The following is a 21,875-nucleotide window of genomic DNA, read 5'->3' as shown; positions in this document are numbered from 1 at the left end:
TAATTCCTTAAGTATTTTCTATACCTTCCCATGACAAAGATGAGCAAAAATAACAATTCCAATCTTTTGGAATAAGATTCTACCATCAAGCTAATTTCTACTCATATTTCTCAATACTTTCAAGGGTTTTAGTGAAAACTCATCAAATATTTTCTCTTAGATTTTAACCTAACATGTTGCTTTATTTTTACTTTTCTTCCAGTTAAAGATTTAGAAAAAAGAAAGGAACCAAAACCCAGAGTCAAGGTTGTGGACAAAGGAGATGGGAATAAACCATCTGCACCAGAAGAAGGTCAGATTTTTTTTTATTTGATTATTTGGGTGGAGGTTGAGTTGTTTTAATAACCCAGGCAATACACACACCCCTGGCCATTGGTCCCATCAGAAGAGCACACATCTAAAATGAAAATCTCCCTCAGCCCCAGCTCACTCCTCCTTCCTTCCTTCCTCACTCGTAGTAACTGTCAGCACTTCCCTCTCCCTTTCTTTTCTGTATTTAATACATTGCTAAGTTCTAGTGGGTTTATTTTCTATCGAAATACTGATAGACTCTGTTCATTTCTTTCCATGTCTATTGCCAATACTCAGCTAAGTTCCCATTTCTTTCCTGGTGTACTGTATTATTTAACAAGATCTCAATTTGTTCTCTACCCAGAAGTTAGCATGATCTTCGCAAAACAAATCTGACTCTATCTGACCCCTCGTCCCTACACACACACATTAAAACCCCTTCAATAGCTTTCCACTGTTCTTAGGATAGAGAGTGATTAAAGAATGACATTCAAGATGAAATCTATCTTCCACCCACGGACTAGAGTTTGAACCCAGAATTTAGCTATAGATAGATATTCCTAAAATGTCCTCAGTTCTCCATTCTTTTCTCTGATACACCTTCCTCCTGCCCTTCTAAAACCTAGGACTGGGTGAAGTGAACTAAAAATAGGGAAACGGACACTGAAAATTGAGCGTAGTGTTGATATACATTTGATAAGTCCTCGTGAACATCTGTGGAAAGACCTTTCATTCAGCAGTTCATTTGCTTTACTCACTAAACTCATGTTTATGGACAGGCCTTTCCTGAGCCCACCATCAGGAGGGCCGGTTTCACAGTATTATTGCAGTGATGAAGCCCTGAGCAAAGGCAAAAACTTTGGGAGGTTTGTAGACTAAAGGGGGCTTCCGTGAAGTGTATGCAGGGGCAGTGAGGATTCTGAGGGCACTGGTGGTATGGGAGAATTGTCTTAAGAAGTAAGTTGTAAACAATAATGACAATCCAGATCAGAGTTAGGGCTCCCAGGAGAGTGAGGGGGAGTGTTAGTAGGGCCCACTGGAGATAAAAGCCCTTCCCCAACTAAGCCTTAATGCATCACTTGCCGTTGCTTCTCTTTCAAGATGTGCAAGTGCCATGATTCACATTGAACTATGCTGCTCCTGGTTTTCCCTACAATCTACAATTTTTTTGGTACAAGAGTCTACACTGATAGTGGCTTAGATACAATCAGACATATTTCAAATATTTTAGAATTTTAGTTTAAATGCAAAGATCCTTAACAGAAGTTGCTGTGCACTTAATTCCTTGTTTTCAGTCTACGGTACGTGTTTCTTCAATAATCCCAAACCAGCTCCGAAACAAAAGTGGTATTTGCCTTGAAGCATAATATTGGCACATTTGCATTAACTGCTGTTTCTTCTGTGTTATTCAAACAGCTTTCTCCAGTTATTTTTGATGTTTTGCATAAGAATGCAGGACCGGATTTAAAAAAAAATTATGAGTCAGAAAAAGTAGCATTGGGTTTCTTTTTTTTTTTTTTTTTTAACCTCCTAATGATTTTTAAATTAAGATCTCTGACCCTCTTTGCATTTTTTAATGAATTTTTTATCCTGTGCAGGGAGAAGGTAAGGGGAGGGTCCCGATGCTCTCATTTCTGGGGAGGGGGTGAGACAGGTTTAAGTTTTTCTTTTCCAGGATTGGCAAACTATGTATGGCCCATGGGCCAGGCCAGTCCTCTGTTTTCTTAAATGGGTAAATGGGTTTTAGTGAAGCACAGCTGTGCTCATTCCTTCACATGTCATGTATAGCTGCTTCCCCACAATGTCAGGGTTGAGTAGATGCAACAGAGATCATCACATAGCCTGCCAAGACTGAAATGTTTTCTGTTTTGCCCTTTTCAGAAAGTTTCCTGATTCTTGCTTTAGAATGTTTACAACTTTTTTTAAAGGGTTTTTTTTTTTTTTTGTAATTAGTTTTGTTTGTTTATTTATTTATTTGTTTGTTTGTTTTTAGAGGAGGTACTGGGGATTGAACCCAGGACCTTGGACCTTGTGTATGCTAAGCATGTGCTCTACCACTTGAGCTATACCCACCCCCTAAAACTTTTGAATGTGTTGCAACAGAATTACTCTCTGAATTGAGTAATTCATTATTTTTCTGAGGATAACTGTCCATTTTGGTATTTCCAATGAGAATTGCATAGAATGTACTCACATATATATACCTTCAAGGGTTCCTACTCTTCATACTCCTACAGTTGGGTTTTTTCCCCTACCTGAAACATGAATACCAGTGCTTAATATGAAATGAGTTAATATGTGTAAAGTGTCTAGAACATAGTAAGTGCTATGTAGCTATTGACTATTAATATTAGATTATATAGTTTGCATGAATTAATATAATCATAGACCAATCTTCCGTGTTACTGATTCAACAATCCATGCACAGAAGAGGTTTGGTGATTACCCTCTATTGCTGAGCTCTGAGTTAGGCACTGGGAACTAATTGGTGATCATGGTAGGCAGGATTCCACCCTCATGAAAGTCACATAGTCCAGCAAGGACTTAATGTGTGTCCTCAACATGTTCTCTTGGAAAGGAGTCAGTTTTGAATTATGCTGAGTTGTTATGGTTGAAGATAGCCAGGGCACTGGAGTATTCTCACGTTGTATTTCCACTTACTGGGGTTGCTTACTTTCCACAATACTTTTATAGTTCTTGGCTTCACAGTTAAGAGATCAATTTGAAAGTTTACCACATTTTCCACTAGCTATTCTGGGTCTTAGAACTACTAAACCCAGGACTGTGAGTTCAGTTCAACAAGAGTAGGGATTTTTTTTAACTTGGGTCACATAGGAACCAGAAGATTAGCCAAATGTCAGCTAGATCTTGGCTTTCGGAGATGAGAGGGATAGGATTGAGTCCAGTCATAAACTGGACTTCAGGATTAGGTTATGGATTGAAATTCATGCATTAAAGGGTTAAGAACGATGTCTGACCCAGAGAGTATCCTCTGTGAGTGTTCCTCCCCCTCCTCTTTTGTTTCTTCTTCATTTTTCCCTTATAAGACTTTTATTATCCTCTTCCTCCTCCTTATTATCATCATAATGATAGTCATCTAGACCGTTGACATTGTGTGCCAGCAACAACACTAGGGTGAACTACAAAATCCCTGCTCATAAGCAAGAGATTTAGGATGCCCCTCTGTCTATGCCTGTGTCCTGCGTGGGAAAAGGCCTCCTTGAGAATTCATAACCACAGGCCTGTGCCCCACACAGATTAGGCATTGAAATGTACACTCCTCACATACTCTGGGGTCCTTCTAGTCAAGAAATTAGTTTTAAAATTGCTCAGAGCTGGTAAAAGCACGGTGCCTGGCAGAAGCAAACACAGAACCACATTTGAGGCACGTATGCTCAGCTCAAATTCTGCAGATTGCCACAGAGAAAGCAATGCCAAGAATGAGTTTATAATCCAAAATTTTGAAACACAGAAGTAAAACTAGGAGTATGAGTCAGAAGACACAAAAAATGATGGTCTCAGAATCCCATGATTTTCAATTATGGAAAGATTACATAGACACTTTAAAATAAACAACAAAATTATTGAAGCCATAGAAATATTCAAAACAAGCGAAGAATGAGAGACTATTCTGAAGAGCACAAATGGAAAGTTAGTCACAGCCAGCACTTGGTAAAACAGTAGAACACGAAAGTCAAAGATAAGATTTTAAAAGACAAAGTAGGAAGAGGGAGGAATAAAAAGACTTGTTGAAGCCGTTTCTGAGTGATGTAGGTATATCTATGGGCAGCTGTCTGTTCTTCAATTCTTTGGTTCTTTAACATCATTACAAATGATGTTAATTAACTTTATTAATTTATTAATTTTTTTAAAAAAGCTTGAGAAACCCTGATCTAACAGAAGTGATTATATAATTTGGCCCTGTTTCTCCTTACCTCTGGCCTCTGATCATTCCATAGCATCTCACAGAAGCACAGAGCAACTCCTGAGATAGTTCATCAATGAGCGATGTCTAATGCTCAAGGCATGAGACATATGGTAGGTCCCTGATTGTGAGTAACCATGCTCAGGAGAGAAATCAGAAAATGACATGAGTGGCTTTCAAATCTGAGGCTTAAGAGGATAAACAATAACATTTTCATTAGAATATTTTTTTTTTCCTTCCCATACCGAGCTTTCCTTTTTTCCCCTCAATTTCCTTGTTACTTCTTGAGGTCAGTGTGGCTCAGTGTATAGCACACAGGTTTTGTAGTGACACATCCCTTGGAATGAAATCTTCCCTTGCTTCCTACCTAGCTATGCAACCTTAGGCGTATAGACCTGGCTGAGCCCCAGTTTTCTCATTGGCAAAATGAACAGCGTGGTCATAAGGAGCACCAGGCTTGGGAGGATTAAATGCTATCACGTTTGTGACATACCTGGGGCCTAGCAGGTACTGGCCAAATGTCAGCTTCTACCTCCTTTTCCATTTCCTGTTTTTTTTTTTTAAATGCCTTTTTTCAAAGAGAAAATATTAGCATGCAAAATGCATCAGAGTGTCTTACAATGTCAATAACTGTTTGTTGACTATTTGTATTTGGCTTAGACTCATGGAGAGAGGTTCACAATCCCCTGAAGAAGATCAAGGAAGTCTATTTTTATGAAAAGAATGTTTTTATCATAAAAAAGCAGAAAGCAGAATTCCATTTTTCCCTTGATGTGAAGCATTATAATTCATGTTTTTAGGAACTCAAAAAAGCATGACAGAATCAGTCATTCATAAAATAATCATTGAACACCTGCAAAGTACATTATACCTATGCATTAAATTATAAGGTTTTCCTGAGGGCAAGGGGATGGGATTCACCTAGCAACAGACCTTGTTTCCCCTCAACCCTCGACCACTCTTGATAAGACATTTTAAAGCGATTTTGACACCTTTTCGGTTGGTTTCCAGCAAACTATATCATTCTTAACCCTTGAATTGTCCCATGGTAATCTATCTATCTATCTATCTATCTATCTATCTATCTATGTATCTATCTATCTATCCAATATATACACATATATATAATATATATGTAGCTCTGTCTTGAATAAGTTTTCAAATGTCCTCATTTTTAAAAGAATTTGTCATATATCTTTAAAAATGTTTTATATTTTTTAATATCTTTTTTTTTTTTTAATCAGGTATTTTACAACTGTGAACACTGCTATGGATTTTGGCAGGATCTGTTTCCTGGAGCAATGCTTGGGCTTGTCTGATTGATACTTTCCTTCTTGTCTAAGAATTTTCTATTAAACATCTTGTTTCTATACCCAGAGGGATGTCGGTGTCAAACTAAGCAGGTGTTTCAGCCTTAGAAATTATGAAATGTCAGGATCTGTTTGTTATTGATGAATTGGAGGAACAGGGATAATGCAGTTGTTGCATTTTTCAGAAAATCACCATGAACAACTTAACATATAGCCAAATCACGTAATACTATATACAGAGCTGAAAATACATGTGAATACTGCCATCCTGAAGTTGAGCAAGTTTTGTGTTTAAATAGAGGTGCTCAGGCAAAATAGCCTCTGATGGGTTAGCATTGACTTATGAAAGTAAAATTTTAGAACAGACTTTATATAAAAGTGTTTTAAAAGGAGTGTATATTGTCCAAGGAAATACAACCCGTTTTAGGTATCTTGCATTGTGGTAGGTAGAGTTTGGAGAGAGTAGATAGGAAGAGATGGTAGGGGCGAGGAGAATAAAAATTAAGTCAGAAGTCTCAGAGATGGGCACATTGTAGGGGGAAAGAAGAGTTAATTGTATTGGGATGAAGTGAGAAATAAATATGGACAGGTCAAGTGCAGTTGAGTTATGGAGAGCTTTGAAGAGCCCAGTGAATAGTTATTAGATAGGTGGGGGAGGGAAGAAATAATCTTAAAATCTGGAGTTGGAAGATAACTTTGAGATCCATGTAGTTCAACCAATTAAGAGGATGGTTGAGGCTCTTCAGCCATGCCATCGAGGGTTGACCAGCATCTATCTGCTTTCATTGACAGAGCTCTCACTACTTCCCAACGCAGTGGTCTATAGAAATCTTGACTGTTAGGAAGTTCTTTCTTGAGTTGAGTTGAGATCTGTCTCCTTGTGGGCATACAGAACATTTCTAATCCCCCTTCTGTATGGCAGCCCTTTAAATATTTGAAGACAGCTGTCATGTCTTCTCTTAGTCCCTTATGGTTTATGAGCAGAGGAGAAATGTGGTGAATGGGATGTTTACAGGATTGTCAGTTACTGTTAAGATGCAGAGCTCTGAGTGACAGCTCAGCTATTCCTTTGGCTGAGGTTCAAGGATTGGGCTTCACATGCCTGCAAGTTGTCATGGCATTATTCATCCCAGGTTGGATATAGAACATGTGAGTATGGCTTTGAATTCATACAATCTTTAATGGCAAGACTTAGCAATCTATCTTTCCTTCCTTCCTTCCTTCGTTCCTTCGTTCCTTCCTTCCTTCCCTCTCTCTCTCCTATTTTTTTTTTTAAAGGAGAGATTAGCGAGAGTTACGGAGGTGTTGAAGACCAATAGCACCCCCCCCCAGATATGTTTTCCTTGAAGCAATCAGAAGGAAAAAGAACTGACAAGGAAGTAATTTGTTATCATGTGATTCAAGGTGAACCACCTAATATGTTCTTGGACTGTTGGTGGGATTCATCCCACGCTGGGAGGTACTCTGGATTTCAGTGATTGTTGACTTCTTTTGGCTTCTCAAAGGGGTCTTTGGCCCCCAAAGGATTAAGAACTGTTCTTGTAAGCAAGTGTCTTTTCTAAAGAGGGTGGGAAGAGGGAGGACACCAGAGAGCTGGAGGGTTCAGGGAAGCAATAGGAAAGGACACCACAGCCAGCACAGGGGAACCGTCTGCTCTGATGGAGATGTGCAGCATGGTGGCCACCACCACACATGATCGTTGAGCACTTCCTCTCTCTCCCTCTTTGCCCATCTCTCCTCCTTTCCTTTCTCCTTTGCTTCCTTTCAAATACTTTTCTTCTCTTCTTTTATAGGAGTTGAATAGCACAATGGCTAAATAGTTCAGGCTTTGGAGTCAGTCCTGAATTTGAATTCCAGCTTTTCTACCTGCTTAGTGTGTGATGATGGGCAAGTTGTTTAACCTTTCTAGTTACTTAATTTTTCTTTTGCAATGGAGTGAGAAGAACACCTACCTTATAGGATTACTATCTGGCTTAAATAGAAAAGACATACATAAATCATCTGATGAAAGCAGTCACTAAATGGGAGGTCTTATTTTATACATATATATGGAAGCAATGAAAAGTGTCTGCTATAGTCAATAAATAAATATGTATTAGTTAAGATTCTCCAGAAAAACAGAAACAATAGGATGCATGTGTATAAATATGAGATTTATTATAAGGAATTGGCTCACATGATTATGGGGCTAAGATCTACCGCCAGCCAACTAGAGACCCAGGGGATGTAAATTCCCATCTGAGAACTGGCAGATGGGTGTAAATTCCCATCTGAGAACTGGCAGGCTCGAGACCCAAGAAGAGCCAGTGTTTCAGTTTGAATCCAATGTTCCAACTCAAGGCAGTCAGGCAGGGGCAATTCCTTTTTACTCAGCCTCTTTGTTCTATTCATGTCTTCAATTAATTGGATGAGAACCAACTACATTAGGGAAGGCAATCTGCTTTACTCAGTCTGTGTTCAAATATTAATCTCATCCAGAAACACCCTCCCAAACAAACTCAGAGTAATATTTGATCAAATGTCTAGGCACTCCGTGGACCAGTCAAGTTGACATGTAAAATTAACCGTTACACTATAGAGTATATTTCTAGGAAGTAAGAAGTTCTGCAAAGAAAAATAAAACAGAATAAGGGAAGAGAGTGAGGGGGAGTGCTGTTTTAGATAGAGTGGTCATCTGTCAGGGATGCTTTGAAAGTCATCGCCATGACTATATGAGTACTAAGCTCACTCTGATTAATGTCAACTCTGAACGCAACTGAAATGAACCCCCTGCTCTCCTTCCCATAGATGGACAACTTATAACATTAATATAGCAGATGACTAGTGACCACCTATGTTGCATTATGTGAGGACATTTTCCATGGTGCTGGTAGCATGGGAGGATGAAAAAGGCAACCAAACATTTACAAGGCCTGGTGTCCAGTCCTGGCTGTACCAGTAATCACTAAGTTATTTGCTTCTCTGTCTGAATCTCGATTTCATTTTCTGAAAATTGAGGAAAATAATGGCTCCCCACAAATATATTGTGAGAATAAGATATACCATTGTATTGAAAGACCTTTTTAGAATCACTGAGCCCCTGGCAAATGTCAAATGATGTTAACTCTTAAAAAAAAAAATTCAGGGATGTGGCAGAAGCCGATCTTGGAAGAGAGCTCTTGGTTTGGAAATTTGAACTCAACTTCACTGGATACTTTAGTGAAAAATTGTTCTGAGGCCACAGTTTTCCTTAAGCTGTCTTGGTTAATGAATAGCCTAGCTGGATATTTTGCTAGTGGCATAGAGAAAAAGAATTCAGAGCCACTAAATGAATCAGACCTGTTGTGGTAAAAATCATCATGAGATTTTCTAAGTGCATATTAAGATAATGTGAGTAAAAATAGTACATGCTCCCCTTTCATTTAGCTTTGCCTCTGGCATTGGGAAAATATCAAAGAAGACAGGCAAAACTGATGCAGTCTCCCTGATCCCTAAATAACCATAATCCACCTTTCTAGTGTGATAATGTAGCAGGGCAAGAGGAGAGACCACATTTGAGCCATTATTGTTCATTTTTCTAGTGCCCTACTAGAGATAGGAAGTATGTGAAAAGAGTTCTTCTCTTAACAAGACAGTTCAATGTTGTTTACATTTATTGATGTACTATGTGCCAAGACCTCAGCCAGACTAAGGGGATAAAAAGATACAAATCCCTTACTTCTCAAGGAGGTTAGTCTAATCAGGGAGATAAAAATGGAAACAAATTATAATAGTGTTCTGAGTACAATAAACCATTTACAGATGCAGAATCAGTAAAGAGGGGCAGATAATGAGTCCAATCTGAGGACTGTTGGAAGAGCTTCATAGAATTGGTGAAGTATAACCTGGGTTTTGAAGAATGAATAAGAGTTTACGTGGTAGAAAAAAGGCTGCTTCTGTCAATTCTTCCTTTTCTATTTTAATTAACTATGTAGGTGAGTACCTTTCTCCATAAATACATTGTAAATATTTTTTACTAGCCGTAATTAGGTCTTTAATTTGAATGTCATTAGAACAAAAGGAATACTACCGCAAAGATCTCCGTGTTGCCTTTTTATAACCACATCCACCTCCTTCCTACCCTTCATCCTTAACCTGTCACAACCATGAATTGGTCCTTAATTTCTAAATTTTTTTCATTTAGGAAGTGTTTCTTAAATGGAACCCTCACATAGGTAACCTTTTGGGATTAGCTTTTTTTCACTCAGGATAATTCCCTGAGGATTCATCCAAGTCATCAATAGTTCCTTTTTATGTCTGAGTAGTAGTATTCATGGTATACATGTACCACAGTTTCTTTAACCATTAACTTGTTGAAGAACATTTGGATTAATTTCAGTTTGGGGCTATTATGAATAAAACTGCTATGAACATTTGTATAGAGTTTTTTGAGTGAATGTAAGTTTTCAGTTCTCTGGAATAAATATCCAAGAGTGTAATAGCTGAATTGTATGGTAATTTTATATATACTTTTAAGGAAGCTGCCAACCTGTTTTCAGAGTAGTTATATCGTTTTATATTCCCATGAGCAATGTGTGAGTGATATCATTTCTACTTGTCAGCATTTGTTATCACTTTTATTTTAGCCATTTTGATAGGTGTGGACAGTGAAATCTCACTGTGATTTTAATTTGCATTTTCCTGATGGCAAATGATCTTGAACATCTTTTCATGTGCTTATTTGTCATCTGTGTATCTTTGATGAAATATCTATTCAGGTTTTACTCATTTTCTGATTGGATTGTTTGTTTTTATTTACCAGTGCATTTTGAGTGTTCTTTATGGAGTCTAGATACTAATCTGTTGCTGAGTGTGTGGTTTGCAAATATTTTTTCCCTGTCTATAGCTTCTCTTTTCATCTTCTTCATATGAGCTTTCACAGAGCAAAAAGATTTTATTTTGATGAATCCAATTTATCAAATTTTCTTCTTATGTGTTTGTACTTTTGGTGCCAACTCTGAGAACTCTTATTCCAACCCTTCATTCCAAAGATTTTCTCCTATTTTTTTTTTCCTAAAAGCTTTACTTTTTATGTATAAGTTGATCATCAACTTAGTTTTGGTATAAAATATGGGGTTTAGGTCAAGTTTCTTTTTCTTTCTTTCTCTCTTTCTTTCTTCCTTCCTTTCTTTCTTTCTTTTTCTTTTTCTTTTTTTTTTTTTTTTGCATGGATGTCCAATTGCTCCAGCACCAATTTACTGAGGTACTTTTGAACATTTGTTTAAAATCATATTTAAATTTAAAATCATATAGTTGAGCATATTTGTATGGATCTATTTTTGCTTTTCTATACTTTTTCATTAATGTATATATCTATCCCTCTGAAATACCCACTACTTATGTGTAGTACATACGCTTAATAGCTAGTAAAATGATTCCTTCCATGTTATTCTTCTTTGTCATGATTGTTTTAACTATTCTAGAGTTTAAGCCTTCCCATATAAATTTTAGAATAAGCTTGTCTATGTCTTTAAAAAAACAACCTTTCTGGCATTTTGATAGGAATTGCATTAAACCTATAGATCAATTTAGGGATAATTGACATCTCTACTATGTTCAGTCTTCCTGTCCATGAATATGGTAAACCTATCCATTGATTTATGTCCTCTTTGACTTGTTCTATCACTAGTGTAATTTTCAGCACCAGTTCTTGCACATGTTTTAAGTATATACCTAAATATTTCATCATCTTTGGAGTAATTATAAATGGTATCTATTAATTTTTTCCAATTGAATGAGCACAAATTGTATCTCATTGTGATTCTTGATTTTTTTATTATTGTTATCATCATGTAGTTAAATAGTCTCTTCATTCATTTATTAACCATATGTATATATTTTCTATTTCTAAAGTATCCTTTTTATATATGTTTTTATATATTCCTTTTTAATATAATTTTGATGTTGATTCTTTTTCAGTTTTTTATATTGCACATGTCTTTTCCCAGTTGTAACTTATCTTTTTATTTTCTTTAAGGTATTTTTTTATGAATAACTTAAAATTTTTATTACTAAGTTTATCAATCTAATTTCTAGTCAATTAATTTTATATCTTAATTTGGGGCTATTTAGAATTTATATCTCCAAGTCACAATGACTTGAATGAGCTAAATTAACACAACATTTTTATTGGAAACAATTTTAAAATGGAAAATACCAGTTTTCATAGTCCTATTCTAAATAAGCAGAGAGAAACTGTTCCCTTTCTAAGACCCTATCTACAATGTACCCAAACAATTAAAAAAATTTTTTTAATTAAAAACTGAAATAATATCCCCAATAGTTTTGGGGAAAAAAAGAAAACTTTCTGTTTCAGGTAAGTTTCCCCATAAAAACTGAGAGAAATAGATTCCTGGAGGTTATCTTAAGACTTTAATTTTCGCTGATTATTTCCAAAACACAAACTAATTTTTATCCCATGACTTCTTACAGTATTCTGTTTTGGAATGTTTCAGTGTGGTACAGAGGGCTGACACCTAAGTTAGTGGTTAAGTATTTGGCTATTAAAGAAAGGAGATTTGGTGCCCAAAAATGTAATATATAAACTTTGGATTGAGCTGCAGTATTTAGTTTCCATAATGAGTATCGGAGTATTTCCTTGGTAAATACATTTTTCTCCCATCTGGTAAAAGGATCTAGGTATTCCACACATTTATGTCTGAGGAAAAACAAAAAACAAAAACAAGATCCTTTTAGTTAAGTGTGGCCTGTAGGTGCAGAGACATATTAAACTGCCTACTCCAACTAGAGTAGTTCAACTATTCCCCCCCCCCCCCAGGAAAAAATGTATTCAATTTATTTATGAACACTTCTTTATTTTGGTTTTCATTACATAAATTATATTTTGAAGACTGTTCTATTGTCATTTTAATATTAGAAAGTAAAGTAGGGGTTTGCTGGGCAATTTCAAGAAGTTGACATGGTTCTTAATCACATTAAGAATATTCTAGTATTTTGGCTCTGTATGAATGTAAGTGGTGGTTTTTACCTCATCCAGCACAGACCTACCCTATATCAGATAGCCTCCCCCTTTGCTGCAAAGACAGCTGTTTGCCTTTTGCATCTTGCCCACAATGACTGTTGGGCTGGGACTTCCACTGAAGGTAAAGTTTAGGGTAGTTCCCCTCCAGCCACTGGGCATCCTTTTGTAGATCCTTATTATGAAACTTGATTTAAAAATACACAAGAAATTGATATGACATTGTAAACTGACTCTACTTCAACTAAACAAAAAAATTTTTTTTAATCAATTACTTAAATGATTTTGGAGGGTAAAATCCTACTGTCACATAGACACAATATGTAAAAGAATTTGAATTGAGGGAAATCCTTGGGCTCTTTTCCAATTTTCTTCTTCCACAAACCCTTCCTATTTTAGCAAAGGTCTATGTACCTTACTTAGATTAAATGCATGGCCCTGACTTTTCCTTGAATTCAGGAAGCCTGTATTTCTCTTCTCTTATCACTTCCTCCAGCATAGACTTATCAGAATAGGAGAGCCGCCTCTCTGCTTCCTGGCCATCTTCCCATCTCTGCTGACTCCCACACTGGTGTTGCTAAGACCTTTCCTGGAAAGAATCTACAGGCTAAAACCCAAGGCTGGATGATTTTGCACAGACATTACTTTCTGAAATATGTGGAAGGCTTGTGTTGCCAGGATGGTGTGAACCTGCCAGTGTTTTGCTAACTATTTCCAGAACTTTGGCTCGGCTGCCAGCTGTTAACCACGTTGTTTTTTCCCTAGTAAAAATGCATTTAAAAGAAGGGTTATAAAAATATGGTTGCTTTAATAGGAACTTTATTGTATTCTTAGCACCAAATTATCTGAAAGATATTAAAACAGACCCACCCTTTTAAAAGTTCTAACAGTAACACGGATGCTTTTTTGGTCTGTACTTTGCAGAAGTGAAATTCTTCTGTCAAACTCCAGCAATTGCTGATATTGTAATCCTGGTTGATGGCTCGTGGAGTATTGGAAGATTCAACTTCAGACTGGTTCGGTCTTTTTTGGAAAACCTGGTTACAGCATTCAATGTGGGCTCAGAGAAGACACGAATTGGTAAATCTTCTATTATTAACAGCAGTTGGCTGTCAATGTAAAACCAGTAGGAAGTTTCTTAAGAAATTTCAAAGATTCTTTACAAAATCGTTTTCAGAATTACAGGTTCAACTATAGTGATGGTCCCCAAAGGGCAAATTTAAATCAATAAATATTTATTCCTATAAAGTTTTGCTATAGCATTTGCCTTCAATTAACCATTGAACACCTTCCAATTTTCTGGAAAGTCAAAATCTTCTTGACCTAATAATAATAATAATAATAGTAATAATAATAAAACTGTTGAAGTTCCCTTGATTGAAGAATTTATCAGGTAAAAGTTTTCTTTTTATTTAAAAGACGTGACTGAATCCAGTGGAATGATTAACTCAATGGAAATTGGAAATAGTTTCAATAGTGCAAGATAATCTTTACCAATTTAATTCTAGCTGAGATAAAAAGCAAAAACAAAAAAGTTGTAAATCTTTGAGCAACGTTATCTACCTTGTTGTATGAAAACTTGTAGTTTCACTTCTAAATAGCCATTAAGGAAACTCATTCCTTTGGAAATAAAAACAAACACCAAAAGTTTAATTTCATCCACTTTTGGTGGTGAACCTACTATAGGGTATACAGAAGTCAAGATACAGTGTTGTACACATGAAGCTTGTATAATTTTATAAACCAATGTACCCCAATTTTAAAAATTCAATAAATTTAGATCTTTTATCTATAAACACGACTGGACTTAAAAAATGCTCAGTATCTTCTTGGGTGCTCACTTTTAGATGACTAGAAAATATGTCCATTTCCCCAGCCCCCAGGTATGTTGAAATTAATTCCTTAAATTGATGTCAACAATTCATTTGGAAAGTACACAGTGAGGCAGTGGAAAAAAACGTTGCAAAGATTAGGCCCTTCATCATTCTAGTTTCTCAAATGGTCCACTAGATCTCTGAGTAACCCGTCATTTCTGGATGGGCTTTCTCATCTTTCTTTTCCAGGTCTTGCACAGTATAGCGGTGATCCAAGAATAGAATGGCACCTGAATGCCTTTAAAACAAAAGATGAGGTGATCGAAGCCATCCGAAATCTACCATACAAGGGAGGAAATACACTAACAGGTATGTTTTGTTTAGTCCACATTTTCAGCAACATATCTTGCTGAAGAATAGTTTTATTGCTTTCTTTTGCCACTGTGTAAGACTTAGCATGGTATTTTTTTAACCAAACTAGCATCTAAAGTTCTTAGATGGCTCTTTTTCTCAAACTCAGCATTAAGAGTTAAAACTCAGGCATCTTGTTTCTTTTGCTGTATGAGTATAACGTCCCAGGAAGGGCTTGCTTGAGCTAGAAGAAAACGGATGCTGACAGCCTTTCGTGGCTGTCTTAACCTTTGTCAGTTCATCTTCCTTCCTTTTTTCACCAGTTTTCTTCTCCAGTCACCCTGTTAATTAAATAAAAACAAATTTCTGTTTTCAAAGAAGGTATTTCCTTTGCCCTTATCCTGCCATCAGTAGTGATCATGAAAATATTTATGGAGCTTTAGCTCACCAGTATTTTTGATAAATGAGTACAGTCGCCCTTCACATTCACAGATTCAACCAACCAGGGATCAAAAATATTTGGAAAAATATTCCAGGAATTTCCAAAAAACAGAACTTGAATTTGTTGCATGCTGGCAATTATTTACACAGCATTTACATTCTATTGGCTGTCATAAGTAATCTAGAGATGATTTAAAGTATACAGAAAGATGTGCATGGATTATATGCAAATACTATGCCATTTCAAATAAATGAGCATCTGTGGATTTTGGTATCCACAGAAGGTCCTATAACCAATCCCACCACAGATACCAAGGAACGACTATAAGAATATTTAGATTATAATTATCCATGGCCCAACCACAAGCGTTTATCACAGGTTTTAACCCATGCTATTTCCTTCTACAAGCACACAATGTAGATCCTCAGTGTAAACAAGAGATGCTCTCATTGAATTTTAAGTAAACCACTGAAATCCTGATAAACAGCTTTTTCCAATTTGAGGCATAATCTAACAGGTTTTTTTGTTAATACAACAAAAATTTATTTAACACAAATCCTATAACAATATTTGGCATTTCCTATTTTTGGGAGGTGAAAAGTGTCACATTCAAAAGGCCAGGGGTTCAGTTATCATTTTATATCTGTCCCGTCTACCCTTATAAAACCGAGAAAGAGCTTGGTGGTTCTTTAGATAATCATGAACAGAATGAAAGTATAGTGATAAGATTTGGAACAGTTGCTTCTGTATGGATATTCTTGTTTCACCCTAAATTTTAAAGGTTTAGATTTTCTTGTACACAGATCTGTCAACATCTGTTGACCATGAATTCAACGTTCATTATAAATGTTAGTTTCTGAAATGATGCAGTGTTCAAGTATTTTTTATTATTTCTCTTCTGGTGGATTTTAGTTTTTCATCAGATCTGTCAAAGAAAAATTCACTGTAAAAATGAAGATGGAAGTTTGCATCTAATAAAACTCTTTTAACTCTAATAAGTTACTCATCTTGTGGTTACATTTTGCAGAAATGGAAGGCTTTTTATTAGAGATGGTTGGTTTGTATTTATTTTTTCTTGTTTTCTTCCAGGTCTTGCTTTGAACTACATTTTTGAAAATAGCTTTAAACCAGAAGCAGGAGCAAGGACTGGAGTGTCCAAAATTGGCATTTTAATCACAGATGGAAAGTCCCAAGATGATATTATTCCACCATCCAGAAACCTTCGTGAATCTGGTGTGGAACTGTTTGCTATAGGTATGTGTTCATTACGGTCCTATTTCAACAGTGGGCACAGACACACGACCACTTAACACTACACACAGCGCGAAGTGCACGTCACTGAAAGCCAGGAGACCTGAACACTTTCGAGTCTTGGCCCTGGCAGTAGCCAGTCATGTGATCTGAGTCCAACTTCCTTACATTTAAAACGGAAGGGATGGTACCGGTCCTGGATCCTGCAGTGTGCAGATCTCTAGGAGAGATGCCATACACAAAATGTTGTGAAAGGGGTGAAGGGTGAAGGTTAGGCATGTATTCCTTACCATTTAGTTAGTCGAGACTTTTCTCTTTGGTGTCATTTTATAGCTGTCTCTCCTCTGATAGTATAGGGAGAAACCAAGTGACCATTTTCAAGGAATTAAGGTCCTTTATCTATTTAAAGAAAGTACAGGGTGGTAGATATGCAGGATTATTTCTTTGAAACTAACCCTTTGTAAGGTATTAGTCTTGTGAAAAGGATATATATGGCATATACACAGAAAAACTGCAAAATATTTAGTTGATATAACTTTGCTCTTGATTAAGTTGTTTAATTTTTTTTCTTTTTTTGGCAGTAGAAAGGCCTTCTGTTTAGTAGAGGCTGACAAAGAACACAAACAAACAAATCCTCTGACTTGTTCCTAGATTTGTTACTCAAAATGTGCTTTGTGGAATGTTTTATTCGAATAGTATTTGCTTATTTGCTGGGTGGCTTGCACTGTGGTAGGTGGTGGAGCCTAGAGATGAACAAGGCAAAATCCTTACAAAACAAATTCCTTCCAAGTCATGATGACCATTTCCTCACTTTTCCATGCTCTTTGCAAGTTAAACTGTTTTGTTTGGAAAGGTGAGAGAGAAAGAGAGAGAGAGAGAGAGAGATTTAGAGCTAGCTTCTCTAGAATTTTTAAATGAATCCAAACTTGTTGGTTTTAACTAAATGCCATAAAAAGTATTATTGACATTAAGCTTATGGCTTCAGCATGTACTGTTATTTTGTTATTGTGGACATAGATCCAACTGTGCATTTTATTTGTTTGTTTGTTTGTTTATTTATTTGGGGGGGGAGGTAATTAGGTTTATTTTTTAATTTAGTTATTGTTTAACGGGGGTACTGGGGATTGAACCCAGGACCTCGTGCATGCTAAGCACTCACTCCACCACTGAGCTGTACCCTCCCCCAGCAACTGTACATTTTAGAAGCTACAGTAGAAAACCTTCAGGCAAGAAACATCAGAGAGATTGATTTAATTTTTATTGTTTGTTTTGCTATCCTTTTGTTCAACAAAGAAAATCCCTGCAGAAGACTTAAACGAATAGGGGATTAATTAATGTGTTTACTCTCCATGCTGTGGTCTTGTTAATAATGAATGGATAAGTTTAGGTGAACTCATTCGGATGTGATTTGGACTTTTTCTCTGGGAATTACCTGGAAATCAGTAGTATTTATTATCTTATAACCCCCTAAAGCAATCAGTTCAGAAACAACCGATGCTTTGTTATTCAGTCTGTTGAGGTTGGCAGATCAATTAAACGGCACAGCCAGGCATCTCAGAAGTAATTAATGTTGCCCCAAGTAATCTCTCTTCCTGGCTTCTGTCGTACCTCTTTTTAACATCCTTAGTTAATCGCAGTGACAGGGATTTTTAAAGAAATGCTCCTTGTTTGCTGAATCCTGGGGAAGAGAAATCTGCCTTTACACCTGTGAAACCCAACCCTGTGCCTCCTTTTTTTCTATTTCTAATTTCACTTGTAAATATTTGCTCATATTAATGTGCAGTCTTCTGAGAGGCACCTTGAGATGGTGATCAAGAGCATATGACTTTGGATCTGGACTGCCTGGGTGGAACCCCAGATGCACACCTACCGGTTGTGCTTCCTCGAGCTAGTTAATTAACCTCTCTGTGCTTCAGTGTACTCATCTGTAAAACGGGAGAAACAAGAATGCCAAACTCATAGGGTTAATTGTGAGGATTAAATGTGTTCATATACAGAAGACACTGATGTGCTTGGGGCATAGTAAGCACACCCTAATTGTTAGCACCCATGGCTAAGACAGGCTGGAATATTTCACGAGAGCCAAAGATTTTCTGTCTCAATTTAAGTAAACTAATGTTTTAGGAATTTAAAGATGAAGTTTTGATAGTGTAGAATTCTGGTTTAATTACTATTGCTTCTGCAGTGTTTATGAAAGGCAGATGGTAGTTTCATCAATACATCTTTCTGCTAAGATGTACTGAATAAGATTAAAATGTAATCATTTAAAAGTTGTTTTGAAAGTACCTTTTTAAAAAGCAATCTGACTCGAGGTATGCCTCTTTAAAGTACAGATGCTTTGATTACGGTGGCGACTGATGGTTACATGTAAGGCTCGCCACAGTTGTGTTTTCAAATGGGGCATGACTGTTATAACCCCTCCTGTGGTCCTCAATGCCAGGGGTGAAAAACGCAGATGAGAATGAACTGCAGGAGATTGCCTCCGAACCGGACAGCATGCACGTGTACAACGTTGCCGAATTTGACCTGATGCACACAGTTGTGGAGAGCCTGACAAGGACTGTCTGCTCCAGGGTGGAAGAACAGGACAAAGAGATCAAAGGTAAAATGAACGACAGGGAGCAGACGTTCTGCTCATGTGGGTATCACCTTGCACGAACGTCTATCATGGATTATGAAAATTCATATCATGTTTCATGTTGACTTTCTAAATAGAGTCCTTTTTTCTCCTAAGAGGTGGATCATCAGAGTAGAAGAGGGCAAGTTCTGTAGGGGTGAGGGAGGGGTACTTTAAACTACTAGGTAATTTTCTCCATGGTATTGCATTTAGACCATAATATTTTTTTAATTAAATGTTGGATTTTGAGATAATTTCACATTCATATAAAGCTGTGAGAAATTATGCAGAAAGAGATTGTGTCTATCTCTACCCCTTTCCCTCAATGGTAACATATTACAAGGCTGCAGTACAACATCCCAGGCAGGAAATTGGCATTGATACAGTCAAGATGCGGAACATTTCCATCACCAGGAGGGTCATTTCTGTTGTCTTTTTACAGCCACATTCACTCCTTCAATCTCTTCCTTTGGGTAAGTACCCCTAGCAGATAAAAAATCCTAAAGTTCAAGGACTTTGAACATCACATGTCCCAAATCTTTTATAGACTTACTGTTTTTTTTTAAATTTTTATTTTTTATTGAAGTGTAGTGGATTTACAATGTTAGTTTCAGGTGTACAGTGAAGTGATTCAGTTACACATATACATACATATATATTTTTTCTTTTCAGGTTCTTTTTCATTATATGTTATTATAAGAAATTGAGTATAGTTCCCCGTGCTACACAGTAGATCCTTGTTGTTTATCTATTTTATATATAGTAATGTGCGTCTCTTAAGCCCCAACCCCTGGTTTATTCCTCCCTGCCCTTTCCCCTTTGATAACCATAGTTTACTATGTCCATGTAAACTTACTGTTTTGATATGTATGTTACACACACAAAGTGCTTACATAATTCCTAGTTCACAGTGGGCATTCAGTACATGTTAGTTGCTTTTTCTTCTCTTTTTTACTGTTAAATATTGGCCATTTGTTGAACTAAAGTCTTCAGGATAGAGGCTGTACCCCCTGTTACTTAAAAACATAGGCTCTTATGTCAAGAAACTTGAGTGTCAGTTTCAGCTCTGATACTTACTGAGTGTGAGACTTGGGCAAGTTGTTTAGCTTCATTCGGACTTGATTTTCTCACCTACAAAATGGGAATAATAAAAGCTACTACTGAGAATTAAACGAGGTGATACTTCTAAGAAGCGCCAAAGAGTACCTTTAGATACACACGAATTCATTAATGTTGTGTTTTTGCTTTGTTTTTTACTATCTTACAGCAATGTCTTTAAGAAAGTTCCTTAGAGTCAAGGACTATGTCTTATTTGTGTCCTAAGAACCTAGCACAGTGATTGGTACCTGAAAGACACTAAAATGTTTCCATGAACAAATGTAGCTCAGGCAGACTGTGTTACTTTGCTTTGCTTTATTGCACTTGGCAGGTACTGTATTTTTTTTTGCAAATGGAAGGTTTGTCGCAACCCTGTGTTGAGCAAGTCTGTTGGTGCCATTTTCCCAAAAGCAACACTTTTTAAATAAGATATGTACATTTTTAAGACATAATGCTAGAGCACACTTAATAGACTACAGCGTAATGTGAACATAACTTTTATATGCACTGGAAAACCAGAAAATTTGTGACTCGCTTTACTGCAGTGGTCTGGAACTCAATGTGCAATATCTCCAAAGTATGCCAGTAATGAATTACTGAATCAACTTATCTAGAGCTGAACATCTTAGAGGCAGCATAAAATCAATAGTCATTCCCAGAATTCTGCACCTACTCTCTGCCACAGGGAACTATATTCAATATCTTGTAATAACCTACAATGGAAAAAAATCTGAAAAAGAACAGATAGATACATGTATAACTGAATCACTCTGCTCACTGCTGTACACCTGAAACACTGTAAATCAACTAGACTTCAATTAAAATTAACAAAAAAATAATCAACAGTCATTGCTGACTAATAGAGCTTCCTAGGTTCATAAGAAATAACTTTGGGACAGAGTTTCATTTTATGTGTTTCTTTAATTTAGCCTCAGCCCTTGCCACCGTTGGGCCACCTACAGAGTTGATTACTTCTGAAGTCACTGCCAGAAGCTTTATGGTTAATTGGACTCATGCCCCAGGAAAAGTGGAAAAATACAGAGTCGTGTATTATCCTGCCAGGGGTGGAAAACCAGAAGAGGTAATAAGGAGGCAATACTTTCAAACCACTGTTTTCATTCTCTCAAGTCTTCTACAGTAGTGAGGACGAGAGAAATGTATATACAAGGAGATGATTCTGTCACAAGCATTTAAAATGACTTGACTGACGTCATTCCCCTGTGTCCATGTTGTCCTTCCATCTCGGCAGGTTATGGTGTTTACATTATTTACATCTTCTCTCACCTCCATCGAATAATCTTCAGAACTGGTCATGTGTCTTTTTCTGCGCAACTTATTGTGACTTCATTTTTTTGGTGTAATTTTAAACATTAAGGAGTTCTAAAGCCAAAGGAATCAGTAGTTAATTATCTGGCCAGAACCCTCTTTTGCTACTCATGCTTTCTGTCTACTTTGGGAGAGGGTCTGAACTTTCTGCCTTAAGGAAGTCTGTGTGTTCCAAATAATGTGTTTACATGGTCTTCTGGGGTTTGGGATTTCTCAGACATTTGTGGAGATTAGCGCAATGGAGAAGCCATAATAAGTCGTCTGTGGCTGGCCTTTCTCATGGGTTGACCATCCCAGTAGAGGACACCTATTGCCAGATCAAGTTAGTGAAGTAGATCATGGGAGTTTTAAATCATTTGCTTAAAAAAAAATCAGAGTGCTTCCAATAGTTCTGTATTTTTCATGACTAATAAACCTTTTAAATTCCTCCCAGAGCCCCATGGAAAAATATCA

The 21,875-nt window shown here is 36.8% G+C and overlaps 1 protein-coding gene across 4 annotated transcripts in view; it reads left to right on the top strand.

The window, feature by feature from the left end:
• Positions 1 to 21,875, top strand: part of COL14A1 (collagen type XIV alpha 1 chain) — a 184,237-nt gene that overhangs the window by 28,916 nt on the left and 133,446 nt on the right. For all 4 annotated transcript variants that reach the window (XM_064476868.1, XM_031439558.2, XM_031439557.2 and 1 more), the window contains exons 5-10: positions 203 to 292; positions 13,448 to 13,603; positions 14,587 to 14,706; positions 16,220 to 16,384; positions 18,822 to 18,983; positions 21,026 to 21,177. In XM_064476868.1, the coding sequence (XP_064332938.1) occupies positions 203 to 292; positions 13,448 to 13,603; positions 14,587 to 14,706; positions 16,220 to 16,384; positions 18,822 to 18,983; positions 21,026 to 21,177 (845 nt within the window). The remainder of the gene's footprint in view (positions 1 to 202; positions 293 to 13,447; positions 13,604 to 14,586; positions 14,707 to 16,219; positions 16,385 to 18,821; positions 18,984 to 21,025; positions 21,178 to 21,875) is intronic.

Source organism: Camelus dromedarius, chromosome 20, assembly GCF_036321535.1.
Source record: "Camelus dromedarius isolate mCamDro1 chromosome 20, mCamDro1.pat, whole genome shotgun sequence".
In the NCBI taxonomy this organism is placed as follows: Eukaryota; Metazoa; Chordata; class Mammalia; order Artiodactyla; family Camelidae; genus Camelus; species Camelus dromedarius.
This window is presented reverse-complemented; position numbering and strand designations above follow the sequence as displayed.